This window comes from Mesocricetus auratus, unplaced genomic scaffold, assembly GCF_017639785.1.
Source record: "Mesocricetus auratus isolate SY011 unplaced genomic scaffold, BCM_Maur_2.0 Super-Scaffold_100007, whole genome shotgun sequence".
Classification (NCBI taxonomy): Eukaryota; Metazoa; Chordata; class Mammalia; order Rodentia; family Cricetidae; genus Mesocricetus; species Mesocricetus auratus.
This window is the reverse complement of record NW_024429191.1, coordinates 55,982,348-55,994,767: the sequence shown is the minus strand read 5'-3', so window position 1 is coordinate 55,994,767 and position 12,420 is coordinate 55,982,348. Positions and strand designations below refer to the sequence as shown.

General features: G+C 47.3%; 1 protein-coding gene across 1 annotated transcript; it reads right to left on the bottom strand.

Annotated features, from left to right (window-relative positions):
- Positions 1 to 5,347: 5,347 nt before the first annotated feature.
- On the bottom strand, positions 5,348 to 11,082 carry Abhd15 (abhydrolase domain containing 15). The gene is made up of 2 exons (XM_005077042.4): positions 10,065 to 11,082; positions 5,348 to 7,630 (listed from the first exon to the last, which is right to left on the bottom strand). Exons 1-2 carry the CDS (start codon positions 10,916 to 10,918, stop codon positions 7,108 to 7,110), a joined length of 1,377 nt encoding a protein of 458 aa, XP_005077099.1. The 5' UTR covers positions 10,919 to 11,082; the 3' UTR covers positions 5,348 to 7,107.
- Between the last annotated feature and the right edge of the window lie 1,338 nt (positions 11,083 to 12,420).

Here is a 12,420-nt window from a genome sequence, read left to right as displayed (position 1 = left end):
ATATGCACCATATCTGCCTGTTAAAGGCTTCTGAAACTTGCACCACCCATCCATGCAAAAATAAGTATCTTAAATAGAAACAGAGAACACAAACTGGGGAGCCATGTACTGTGTCACCGTATCTGTTAACTGTTTCCAGCAATCCAACTCTGTGTGTGTGTGTGTCTGAGAGAGAGAGAGAGAGAGAGAGAGAGAGAGAGAGAGAGAGAGAGAGAGAGAGAGAGAGAGAGAGAGAGAGAGGGAGGGAGGGAGGGAGGGAGGGAGGGAGGGAGGGAGGGAGGGAGGGAGGGAGGGAGGAAGGGAGGAGAGATTGTATTGGGTTTTTCCTTTGCTTTTAAGTATACAAGGGGTTCTTATTTAAACAGAGGAAAAAGCTAATTCTCTCCAGCCAGTGCCCACTGGATATAACAATCTTTACATCTGTAGGTAGTTGGAAATGTGGAGAGAAGAGAAGGTAAGACTTCTCAGTGAATGAAAAAGGGTATCTTGATACTCAAGAATCCCCGCCCCCCCAAAAAAAAGTACGGGTAATTCAACCTGCACAGTTTCCTTTCACTTGTAATTTAACAATTATTAGTGAAAAATCATGTAATTATCTGTACATATGTAGCTAACAAATTGACCTAGTTTCTGTATTTTTTTGGTTTTGTACTAAAGTTTATAAGTCTGTGCCAGCTAGAGAGGAGTTGCTATCATTGCTAGTTGTGGTTCTAGCATATAACCCTGAAACCATCCTAGGTGATATTTTTAGAATTAATGCTTAAATGTTGTTAAACAGGGAGAAATGGAGCTTAATCATTGGTCAGGTTTGAGATCTTTTGAAACTAAGTAATTTTATTTAATATGATGATTACATGTCTTCAGTCATGAGTGAGGTGTAGGGAGTCTCCCACCCACAGTGGCTATGTTTACAGAGTGTCTATAAAGTGCAAGTGTGTTAATGTTTATGTAAATTATGCAGGTGATAGCTATGGTTTGGGACTGTTTATGGGCTCTTTTAACTGAATTTTAAAATGAAATGAACTATGCTTATTGCTGGCACATTGATCCCATTTCTGGAACATTTTTCCTACTTCCAGAATTCTGTATGTTCCTTGACATTACCCCCACTTAGCCTCCCTTCCTCTGATATGCCTTGTAGCTAAGATATTGAAGACTGTTGAACATAGATGAGGGAAATGCATTTCTTAAAAATCCATGAGCCCTCAATTGTATGCTTTCAGTATTGTGTTATATGTTTCTATGGCAACTTTGAAGTCAGTGGTTTAGAAATGAGATACCAATGTTAATGAAAAGTGTGTACTCTTTGCTTTTGCATGGCTTGGCTTAGTATCCAAGGTATATTAGAGCCACTTGAAAGCATGAAGACCAGTTATATGGAAACAGGTTTCTCTTAGTGGCACATTTTGCTTTTTCTTAGCCCACAAATACATTGCCTTGGCATGAACATTATTGTTAGTACAAATTTCACATGGTCATCAAGAGAATTCTGTAATTTTGAAAGATGCAACTGCCTAATAACAGTGTGGGTATGGAGTCCTTCTTGCGCTTTTGGGGGTCATAAACAGTGATATCAGTCTATCAAGGCGCTGGCTACCCCTGGGGTATTGCCATGCTGTTGTTTTTGCTTCCCATTCATTCCACGTGTGCTGTTGTCCTTCCTTGCACGTCATACTCTCAAAGAAACCATCACCCTTCCTTCCTAACAATTTTATTGTCTTTTATTCCACATTAAATGGGAATTGTGCCTATTTAGATTGCCCCTCTAGTTAAATGCACATACAACCCAAGCCAGAAACAAGGTGGAAAAACTTTTTTTTTGTTTTTCAAGTCCACTTGGCCAGTAAATTTATCTACAAACTGTTTTACCACATTGTCTCGACACTTGATAGAAGAGCCTATTAGGAGTCACAGTGGTTTCATAGAGTAAAATCCAAGTGAAGAGGGATGTGTGGGATTTCCATTAGGAAATAATTTTGTTATTAGTTTACTTTTTATGATTCTTCTCTGCTAGTTTAGAATAGGTTCTCTTTTTTATTTTTAGGGAAATTTTTACAAAAATAATGGTCTGATGTAAATAACATTTTAAAGTACAGTGCACATAACTTCCCTAGGCTGTTCCAACCTATTTGTAAATGCTTTAGAGTTTTTAAATTAACACTTGTGTTGCTAAATCCTATTTATGTAATTCTGAAAAGGTTTTTTAACCCATATAAAACATTTAAATAGTGCAGGTTATAATGAGCAAGTTAGCTTTGAGAACCCCTCCTTTTAGTATATGAAAAAGCCTAATGCGCATTAATGAGGTTGGAGAGACTATGAGAAATATGTATAGTGTATATTTTAAACAGCTTTGCTTGTATTGTGAAGATTTAAGAACAAACTTGAGATTTTTAAAGTTAACTATTAACACAGTTTTAACATAAGTTATCCCACTGGGTTTAAAAGCATCTTGAATGTATAACCCTTCTATAACCCAGATTGGTTTCTGCTTTTACTGAATCATCCAAACATTATTTATACTTTTAGTTTTATGTACTCATTTCTTTTCATTTTCCTCAAACAGCATGTTTTTTTTTTGCACATGTAGAAATTTTTAAAAGAAGGAAAATTAATACATAATTTTTCTCTGGATTTTCTTCACTTCAGTCTTTCTACTAACTTCTTAAGGGCCGTGGCATTCCATTTGCTTTATTTATGGAAATGCCAGGGTTGGCTTTTATTTTTATTTTTGCTATTTACCTAAAAAAAAAAAAAAGACAATGCTTCAGTCAATTGCTTTTTTATTTAAATTTAAAAAATAAAAAGAAAGAAAAAAAAGCTGTAACCTTATCATTTCTGGGTAGACCATTGAGAGAGAAATGCACACCTGTCAGCCCAGGACCAGCTTTGGTGGCTAAAGGGAATATTTTAACTAAGCAAAATGTTCTGTACAAAATGTATGTTATCCACATTCTATTTCAGTTATTCCCACAAGTCAGGTCCTGATAAATGAGGGTTATCAGCTAACTGATGTTGTCATTGAGGTTCGTCAATGAATCTGTACATTTCTAGTTCCCTTTGGTGAAGGGGAAAATGATGATTTTGCAAGACCTAGATTTTGGCTTGGTTTCTTGCCTCCTTTTTTGGCAGCCTTCATCTTTTCCTAAAGCCCTTGAGCCTGTAGGGTTTTCATAGTGGACAAAGGACTTAAGGTCATTTTAAAACTGGGATAGATTGGGGGCAGGGGAGGGCAGGAGATTATCATACAGGATACTAACACTTTTAACAGTGGGTAATTTTTAGTAAAATCAGTCCTTTCCAATTTTAGACTAGACAGATGCCCACAGTGGAGGCTTACCAAGGGTTGCAATGAGGAAGAAGCCTCTCCCTCACTGTCAGCACCAGCTGGTAAAGGTAACTGCAGGTGTGCATTTTCCTGTTGGCAAAATGGTCCACAGCACTCACTGGTAAGGCTTATTGTACAGTATATTGTCAGTATTCTTCTGGTTCAGCATACCTTATAGTTCGTATATAACCTGTATTAATTGTATAGATTGTGCATTTAAAGCTGTTAACAAGTTGTCAGAACCTTAAGAACGAAAACAGGTCATATGTAATATTTTGTTTGTAAGTATCCTTTGTATCATAGCAAAGGAAATGTTTAAAAGATCAACTGTAATAAAAATAATTTTAGTACACAGAGTGTCTGCTTATTTTTAAAATTTTTTATGTATGTGGATACTTTTCCTGCATGTATGTTTGTATTCCTGGTGCCTGAAGAAGTCAGAAGAGGGTATCAGATTCCCTGGAACAGAAGTTACAGACAGTGAGCACCGGTAATGGAACCTGGGTTCCCTGAAAGAACAGAAAGTGCTCTTCTCTTTGCTACTTTGGCTGGCCTGGAACTCAGAGACCCACCTGCCTCTGCCTGCCAGGTGTTTGGATTAAAGGGCCACCACTGCCCAGCCCTTGTTCAGTTTTTTTTTTTTGTTTGTTTGTTTGTTTTTTTTTTTGAGACAGGGTTTCTCTGTGGCTTTGGAGGCTGTCCTGGAACTCACTCTGTAGACCAGGCTGGCCTCGAACTCACAGAGATCCGCCTGCCTCTGCCTCCCCAGTGCTGGGATTAAAGGCGTGCGCCACCAACGCCCGGCTGTGTTTTTGTTTTGTTGTTGTGTTCAAAAAACCACACTTTCTCAGAAGCATGTGCCTGATTCTCTTCCAGCTGTATCACATGATTAGTGTCTACCCAAACGACCCAATCAGCATGAGGGGCAGGGTCACCTAAACCCTTCCTGCTTCAACAGAAGTCACTTTGCCTAGTGTGTGTGTGTGTGTGTGTGTGTGTGTGTTGTTTGCTTTTCTGTTTTGTTGTTTTGAGGCAGGGTCTCAGGTAGCCTATGCTGACTTCAAGCTCCTTCAAGACTAACCATGAACTTCTGAAGCTCCTGCTTTCCCCTCTGGGGTTACAAGTGTGAACTATCACATGGGTTCATGCAGTGCTGAGGATTGAGGCCAGGGCCTGTAGATGCTAAGTGAGCACTCTGCCAACCTAGCTACATTTCCAGCCGACCGTCCTAGTCTTTGAATAGAAATGGACAGGTTTTTGTTGTTGTTTTAATTATGCAAGCTAGGCATGGTGCTACACACCTTTAATCCCAGCTCAGAAAGCAGAAGCAGGCAGTGAGTTTGGGGCCAGCCTGGTCTATATATAGTGAGTTGTAGGTCAGTCAATGGTATATTGAGAGATGCCATCTCAAAAAATAACAATAATGAATCGCTCCCTCAGAATACCCTGTATGAGGAGCATGAAGGGGAAATGTTTTAGGGTTAAATCAGTGGGGCTTGGGACTCAAAAAACCTGAGCAAGAGTTGTTCTGTCATTCCTCTGAGAGTTCCAAAACCTATGTCAGGGTAGAGGGTAAAGGTCCGCTGCTGCCTGGTATGTGCAAGGCTCTGGGTTCAACTACCAGGTCCACAGAATAGAAGAAAAGAGTTACTGCAAATGACACTCCCCTCCCTAGCAAGCTTGCTTGTCTTAAAAAAAGAAAAAGAAAAAGGCCACTATCTTTCTAACAAATGGTCTCTTGAAGAGCCAGGGTCCTGTGGTAGCTATCCTAAAAAAAACTGCCCAGATTTTTTGCTATTAGGGACCATTAAGCCTTAGGGTTGAACTGCCTCCGAGCCTCTTCCCATCTTCCCATTATTTCTGAGGATCCAATGCATATGGGAACAGCAGGACCCTAATTAACCAAAGTCCCTGCTGTCCTAGATGTGGGGGCAGGGGCAGGTGGCCATATGCCAGTAGTTCTCCCTTCACCAAGCCTTCCGCCATGACTGTGGTTCGACAGCCACAGGAAACTTCCTCTTTAGAGTTCAGTTCCTTTTTATTTCTTTTGCTCAGAAATGATGACAGAATGCCAGAAGAGGGCTGTGGGGGAGGGGCTGGGAGTGGAGACGATGGGAGAAAACCTTCCACAGTAGGATATGTGCCTTAGGAAATCAGACGTTGTCTGTATTATATCTTGGAGTTAGTTCAGAGTTTCTTATTTAATCTGAAGAACGAGAGTATAAGACTGTGGGTTAGCGCCTGCCTTTGATTCCAGTGGCAGATCTCAGAATTGGAGACCAGCCTGGTCTATATAGTGAGTTCCAGGCCAGGCAGAAGACAAAAGAAAAGCAAACAGGAAAAGAACAGTGGTAGGACAGGCTGATCCAAACCTGGGATTGCAGCCTCTGGGTAGCCCAGGATGCCTTATGCTGTAAAATGCTCTTTGAAATTGGTTTGCTGAGTTAAATCTAAAACTGGTGACTTTTTTTCCCTATCGATAAAACTAAAAGCTAACTTCTGGGCTGAGTCTATGTAGCTCAGTGGTAGAGTGTTTGCCTAGCAATCAAGGTCCAAGCACCACAAATAAATACATAATTTCAGGGTGAATTTTGAATCTTAACAACACATGGACCCCGATGTCCAGTTGTCAAAATAATTTTTAAATGCTTAATACAATCCAGGATATGTAAGTCAATCTGTGTGCTATACCTTATTGTCCTCTGGTCTTCAGCACCATTCCTCGTAAAACCAAACACTCACTTAGAGGCTGAGTGGTCAGGCCCAGAAGTCAGCTTTCCTGCCTTTTGAATAATTAAGCAGATAAAGCTGGTAATGTGAGACACTCATAAATAGCTGGATTGCCTTCCTCAGCTCTTGGGACTTTTCTCTCCTCTGATCCCAGATCTCTCGCCTGGCTTTGGCAAGGGAAATGCTAGTACTACAAGGAAAGTGGTCAAAAACCCTGTTATGAGGGTTATTCTTGTTTCTGGGTGTGAGAAAGCCCACATCTCAAGAGGAACACATCTGGCTGCAGCTCTCTGGAGGAGCCCCCAAAGGGTGCACATCTGGCCTAACCTGGCTACCACAACCATGATCTAGCAGAACCCTTAGACCCTGGGCAACAGCACCTCCTGTTCTGAAAATACTCATGGGAGATGGCTCAGCCCAGGCTGGAGGGGGTGGCCTAGCCGCAGCTTAGCCCTGAAGCTCCCAGCCACCATGAGAGGCAGGGACAGAATCACAGTTTGCCAGCCAGCTTTACCAAGCTGGCCTCAGCCCAGAATGTCCTGCCTCTGCTGCCTTCTCAGACTGGGGAGAGCTAGATAACTCTGACAGCCTGCTTCCCCAGCTGCTGCAGCAGAACTCAGAGCCGAACCACAACCGCAGAGCACTGAGACACAAACATCCGGTCCTTTCTGTACCAAGTGACTCCAGCTCGAGACTCAGAGTCACCAAGCTGATTATTTATGTGGGACAGAGCCACCCATTGACTTGCATAAGCTTATCTTCCCTAGAGTCACAACAAGGACAGATAGCTTTTTTTTCCCCCAGTCTGCTTAGCGTGTGCTGTTGCTGGGCTTGTGGCTTGGATGACAGGAGACAGTGATCAGGGTGAGCAGGAATGTGTTTGCCAGAGCCGGGCAGTTCTCAAGGTAGTGTGCTCAGGCTGAATGTTCTCTATAGCCAGTTGTGAGAGAGAAGGGAGCAGAGCTCCCGGCTCAGTCCTCAGACTTCCAGCCCCTGGGGTACCTTGTTGGGGTCTTTCTCCAAGGCGCAGGGGCTTCGCCAGGCAAGCCTCACCTGGTGTAAGAACGCTTCCAACTGAAGATCTCCAGATTGGAAGAGGGGGAGACCTCTCGTTTTTGCAGGCCTCCCCAGCGACGCCGACCCGCTAAAAATGAAGTCCTGCGCCTGCTCAGTCCTTTCATCCTCTCTTCCATTCGAAAGAACTCAGTCAGGGCCTTGAAGGACTCCAAGATGACCTCGTGGCTCCATGCTGGCATGGGCTCAGGGCGCAGGAAGCCACAGTGGCCTCCATGGTTACTGAGCAGCAGGAAGAAGTAAGGGTTGCTTTGGAAGAGTTCCGTGGGCAGAGTGTGGTCTGGGGGTCCACACACTGGGTCATCAGCACTGCAGATGCACAGCACAGGTACAGCAGCTTCATCCACATCCCGGAGTGGGTCATTGAGGTCCCAGTAGGTATCCCAGCTGATGGGGAAACTCTTGGTGTGGCAGAACAGGGTCTCCTCAAACTCTCGCAGGGAGCTACTCCTGAAGAGCTTGCTGGTGTCTACTGTGTCCTCCAGGGCGGAGGCATACCTAACCACAAAAGGTGGTGAATGGGAGAGCGGGAGAGAGAAAAGTCAGAACATCAGATGGCAGGCAAAGTTACTATGGACGCAGTCCCCAGGCCAAAGTCTGGCCATGAGGCCTTCTGAACTACAGAAAAGAACAGGGCTGGTGGCCCAGGTCATGTCTCTGATCCCAGCACTCAATAGGCAAAGGCCTGGCGGATCTCTGAGTTCCAAACAGCAACAGTGAGTCGTTCTCTCTCCCCCCCTTTCCCCCCCTCCCTTTTCTCTCTCTGTCACACACACATGCACACACACAAGCAAACAACACCCCCTTTTAAAGACTTACTTTGCATATGAATGTTTTGTCTGTGTGTACCGTGTGCCTGTGCAAAGGTGCTGGCTCCCCTGGAACTGGAGTTACAGATGGTTGTGAGTCTCCTTGTGGGTGCCGGGAGTTGAAACAGGTTCTTCTTTAAAAGCAGTGGTGCTTAACCACTGAGCCATCTCTCCAGCCCCCAAACCCCTTCATCTTGTGGCCATCATTTGAAATCCGAAGATTTCAAATGTTTGACTTCTCCATAGGGGTGACCATCCCATCTCTGTCATGCCTGCCACCAGCCTTGTCATTTGTCCTAGAGGTAGCATTTGACTTCACAGCTGTTGACCTACAGGGATAACTCTCCCTGTAACTGTGACTTTTGGCCCTTTCTAAGGAACTCATGACCGGTGTCCTCTGGGGTCCATCTTGAGAGAACTCATTGTTTCAGATCATCCAAGCCAGAGGTGACACCTCTCCCACACAGCTACTGTTTTATTCCATTCACTGCTTTTGTGGGTTTTTTTTTAAGACAGGGTTTCTCTGGGTAGCCGTGGCTGTCCTAAAACTTGCTCTGTAGACCAGGCTAGCCTCAAACTCACAGAGATCTGCCTGCCTCTGTCTCCTGAGTGCTGGGATTAAAGGCACGGGCCACTATTGCCTAACACCTATGTTTTCATGTTGACACACACGCCTGGTGTTACATTGGTCAGGTACACCTGGGGCAAGTGAACCTAGCAAGTGCTTGATGGCAGAAAAAAACCGCTGGGGTTATGATTAATCACTAGACCGTTTCCCCAGTAGAGGCCTGCAAACTACTTCGTCACAGGAGGGGCCTTTGCTGTTTCAGCTCCCTGGAGAGGGCCTGGAAGGCTCCCAAGGAAGCCAGGGTAGCAGCTCAGCTCAGTCCTTTAGGCAGATTAGTCTGGCCTCAGCCAGTTGAATCTAGATTTATGCCTGAGTTTTCAACCCCAGACTTCCACGGGAAGGGTGGTTCCCAAAGACACAGGTTTCCTCTTTGTTTCCCTAACCCAGCTTCTGGCTGGTGCCTATGGTAAACACTGGCGGTGGTCATCTTGGAGTGGAAACTATGGCAGTTGAGCTAGATGAGAGCACCTTGTACCAAACCTCTGAGTTGCCATAGCAGCGCCTCTCACTTTTCATCCAGTCTCAGGGTTTGACCTTTTCAAAATAGGAGGTAAAATGGCAAAGAAAAAAAAAAGTCCCAATTGTCACCACCTGATGCCAGTCAGATTCTTGTGTTGTATTTAATAATCACAACCTCCTGCAGAGTTGTTATTATTAGGTTCATTTAACTAAAGAAGTGGTTCTGAAAGGGACTAGCTAATTTTCTGTAAGTTCAGGATTTGAACCCAGCCAGGCCTGACTCCTTGTCCTGGGTTTTCTATTTGTTGCCAGCAAGATCTAACCTCATTTGTCACCTCTTAGGAAAGACTGGAAATGTCATTCAAGTGTTTTCTGTGGAACACTTTTGCCTGGTGTTAAAATTGTTCTACTTTTGGAGATTTAGAAGTTTAGTGTTTTTTGTTTGTTTTGGTAGCTGTGTGGTGCCTGATGCCTGTAATCTCAGCATTTAGGAGGCGGAGACGAAGGATCTGGAGTTTAGGGAGCCTTCAGCTATAGGAGACCTTGCCTCAAAAAGAGCACATAACTAATTGTTGTGTATTCACCTAGAAATATGTAAAACATCTGACAGTTGAAAGAATTTGAATAAATCAAATGCTGCTACATTTCTCATTCCTGCCACCTCCTGGCTTGGAGTCTGAAAGCAAACACTCTGGACAGATAATCGACTGCAATTACTTCCAGAGCTCTGTTTGCCGACCTATCTGGCTATGGACTAAGTGGTAAATGTCAGATGCAGGGCTCTGCTGACCACCGGTTGCTAGGACACATGAGACTGGAGATGGACTGATGGGGCCCTGGCAGGAGGCCTTGCTGTGGTTGAATGATACCGACTGCGGCCATGAAGCTGTCTTTCGCTTTGAAGCCCGCTTTCCTAGTTCTAGCTCGATTACAGGGTTTGGACAGCTTTGGAAACCGTGTGAGAACTTTGCCCCCATCTACCCATGGGTTGTTTCCATACCAGGCAGAGCTGTAGATCTCTATTCCCGGTACCCACCTGCTGAGAGTGATTTTTTGGTGCAGTAGGAACCCACGCTCATAGAGCCAAGGCAAACCAGCCTCGAACCACTCGCGACAGCGTAGTACCGGCGAGATGCAGGCAGCGCCGGTCACATAGCTGGAGGAGCCGCACTCCCCCAAGTAGGATAGCAGCAGCGCGGACCCCGAGCCCTCGCTCACCGCGAACAAGGGGGCCGCCGGGTGTCGGAAGCGAATGTAAGTTACCGCCTCCTTGAGATCGGACGGGTCCCCGAAAGGCTGTAGTCGGGGGCTGACTAGCGGGCAGCCGTGGTGCCCGCGGCGGTGGAAGATGACGGGGTAGTAGCCGCGATCCAGGGCGAGCAGGCAGAGCCCCAGCACATTGCGGGTGAGCCGTCCCCACGCATTGGGGATTACTAGCAGCACCGGGGGGAGCCCTCCAGAATTAGTGACCCGGCGGCCTCTAGCACAAGGTCCTATGACCCAGTCCAGGGCCACCAGCCCATCATCTGCCAGTTGCAGGTACTCACGGGCTAGATCAGGGCCCGGTCCGACGGGCAGGATGAAGTGACATAAGGTCTGCAGGTGGGGCCCCGACAGCCAGGAGCTCCGGGCGGGTTCCAGCGCCGCCGAGCGTCGCAGGGCTCGGAGCAGGCACTGGGCCAGCGCCGAGGGCTTGCAAATGAGACTGCAGCCCCCGGGGAGCGGTTCGCGCCGGTCGTTGAACTGCTCCGAGGGGCCTCTGTTAACCACGTCCTGCTCCTCATGGTCCCGGAGCGAGATCCGCGCTCCGACGGCGCGCTTCCAGGGGCGCAGGAGGAGCAGGGCGAGCGCCGCCAGCAGCAGCGCGAGGACGGCCGTCCACGGAGGCATGGCCTGGCACGACAGTCTCTGGCGGGCGGCACTGGGCGGCGGGGAGCGGAGCAGTCCCCTAGCCCGGGCTCCGGGCTCTGCCCCCGGCCCCGCCCGGAGGCCCGCGGCTGCCCAGCGTCCTCCCCAGCGGGAGGGCGCGCGCGCTCCGGATTGGTCGCGGCCGGGCGGAGACAGCCAGTTCGGGTAGAGCTCCCCTCGCCCGCCCCCCACTCCCTCCCCCAGCCCTTTGTACAGCGATTGCGACAAGCTGGAGCAGAGGGTGAAAGAGATCCTGGCCACAAAAGGGGAGTCGGGACGTGCGGGTGAACTAGAAGAGGGGAATAAGGAGGAGTGCCAGCAAAGGATTTGGGAGACTGAGGCTTGGAGGCCTGAGTGAGCATAAGGTGCCTGCTCTTACTCCTGCCGCAAATGAAGTCTGGCTGCCAGGGGAGACTCCGTCGCTGCGTCCTCGGGATCCGCTATTGATGGGTAGCAAAAAGCAAGAAAGGAGTAAAGCGCTGATCCCTCGCTGGCCTCACTATTCCCACGCGCAGCTGCATCTGCAGCCAGAGCCGTACATAGACCTAGCCAGGACCTGCAACTGCGTGACAACCCGACGGAGCTGCGGGGGCGGGGTGGAGGTCGGATGTCTGCACCTGGCCAGAGGCCGACCTCAGCATTTGACCTGGACCACGGGTTTCAGGGAGGAGGCTGTCGCTTCTCTGGAGGGCATGTGGGTGACTTCTGGCTTCCCCAGTCTACCTCCAAAGACACATTCTCCAGGAGCTTGGCGTCACCACCGCTCACCAGGAAGGATTGCAGAAGAAATAGCCTCAAGTTTGGCAGAATAAGTTGAGGGAGAGGATTAGTGATGCCTAGCCCCGCTATGGGGCTATGGCAGAGGGACATAGTGGTTCTTTCGGTCACATCAACGTCTGGTCATTCATGCCAGGGTGGGTGAGCAAGGATCCCCTTTAAGTCAGGGTCCGTGGGAGACACCTGCATTAACGGTTTTTGCTATATTCTGAACTTTTTTTTTTTTTTTTTTGGTTTTTCGAGACAGGGTTTCTCTATGGCTTTGGAGGCTGTCCTGGAACTAGCTCTTGTAGACCAGGCCTGCCTCGAACTCACAGAGATCCGCCTGTCTCTGCCTCCCAAGTGCTGGTATTAAAGGCGTGCGCCACCAACGCCCGGCCGCTATATTCTGAAATTAAACTTTTAAAAATTACGATTAATTGTGTGTGTGTGTGTGTGTGTGTGTGTGTGTGTGTGTGTGTGTGTGTGGCAGAGGACAACCTGCGGGAATCGAGTCTCTCCTTCCACCACGTGGTCCAGAGACTGACCTCCGGTTGTCAAGCTGGAGACACGCACCATCACCCACTGAGCCATCTCGCAGGCCTCTATTTCCAACTTTTGTACTGGGCGTCTCAATCCTTACCCGGGTTCTTATTTCCATTGCAACGCTCCGTTGCAGGGAGTCCCAGCTGAGCACTGTAGCTCCTCGAACTCACCCGAACCAAAGT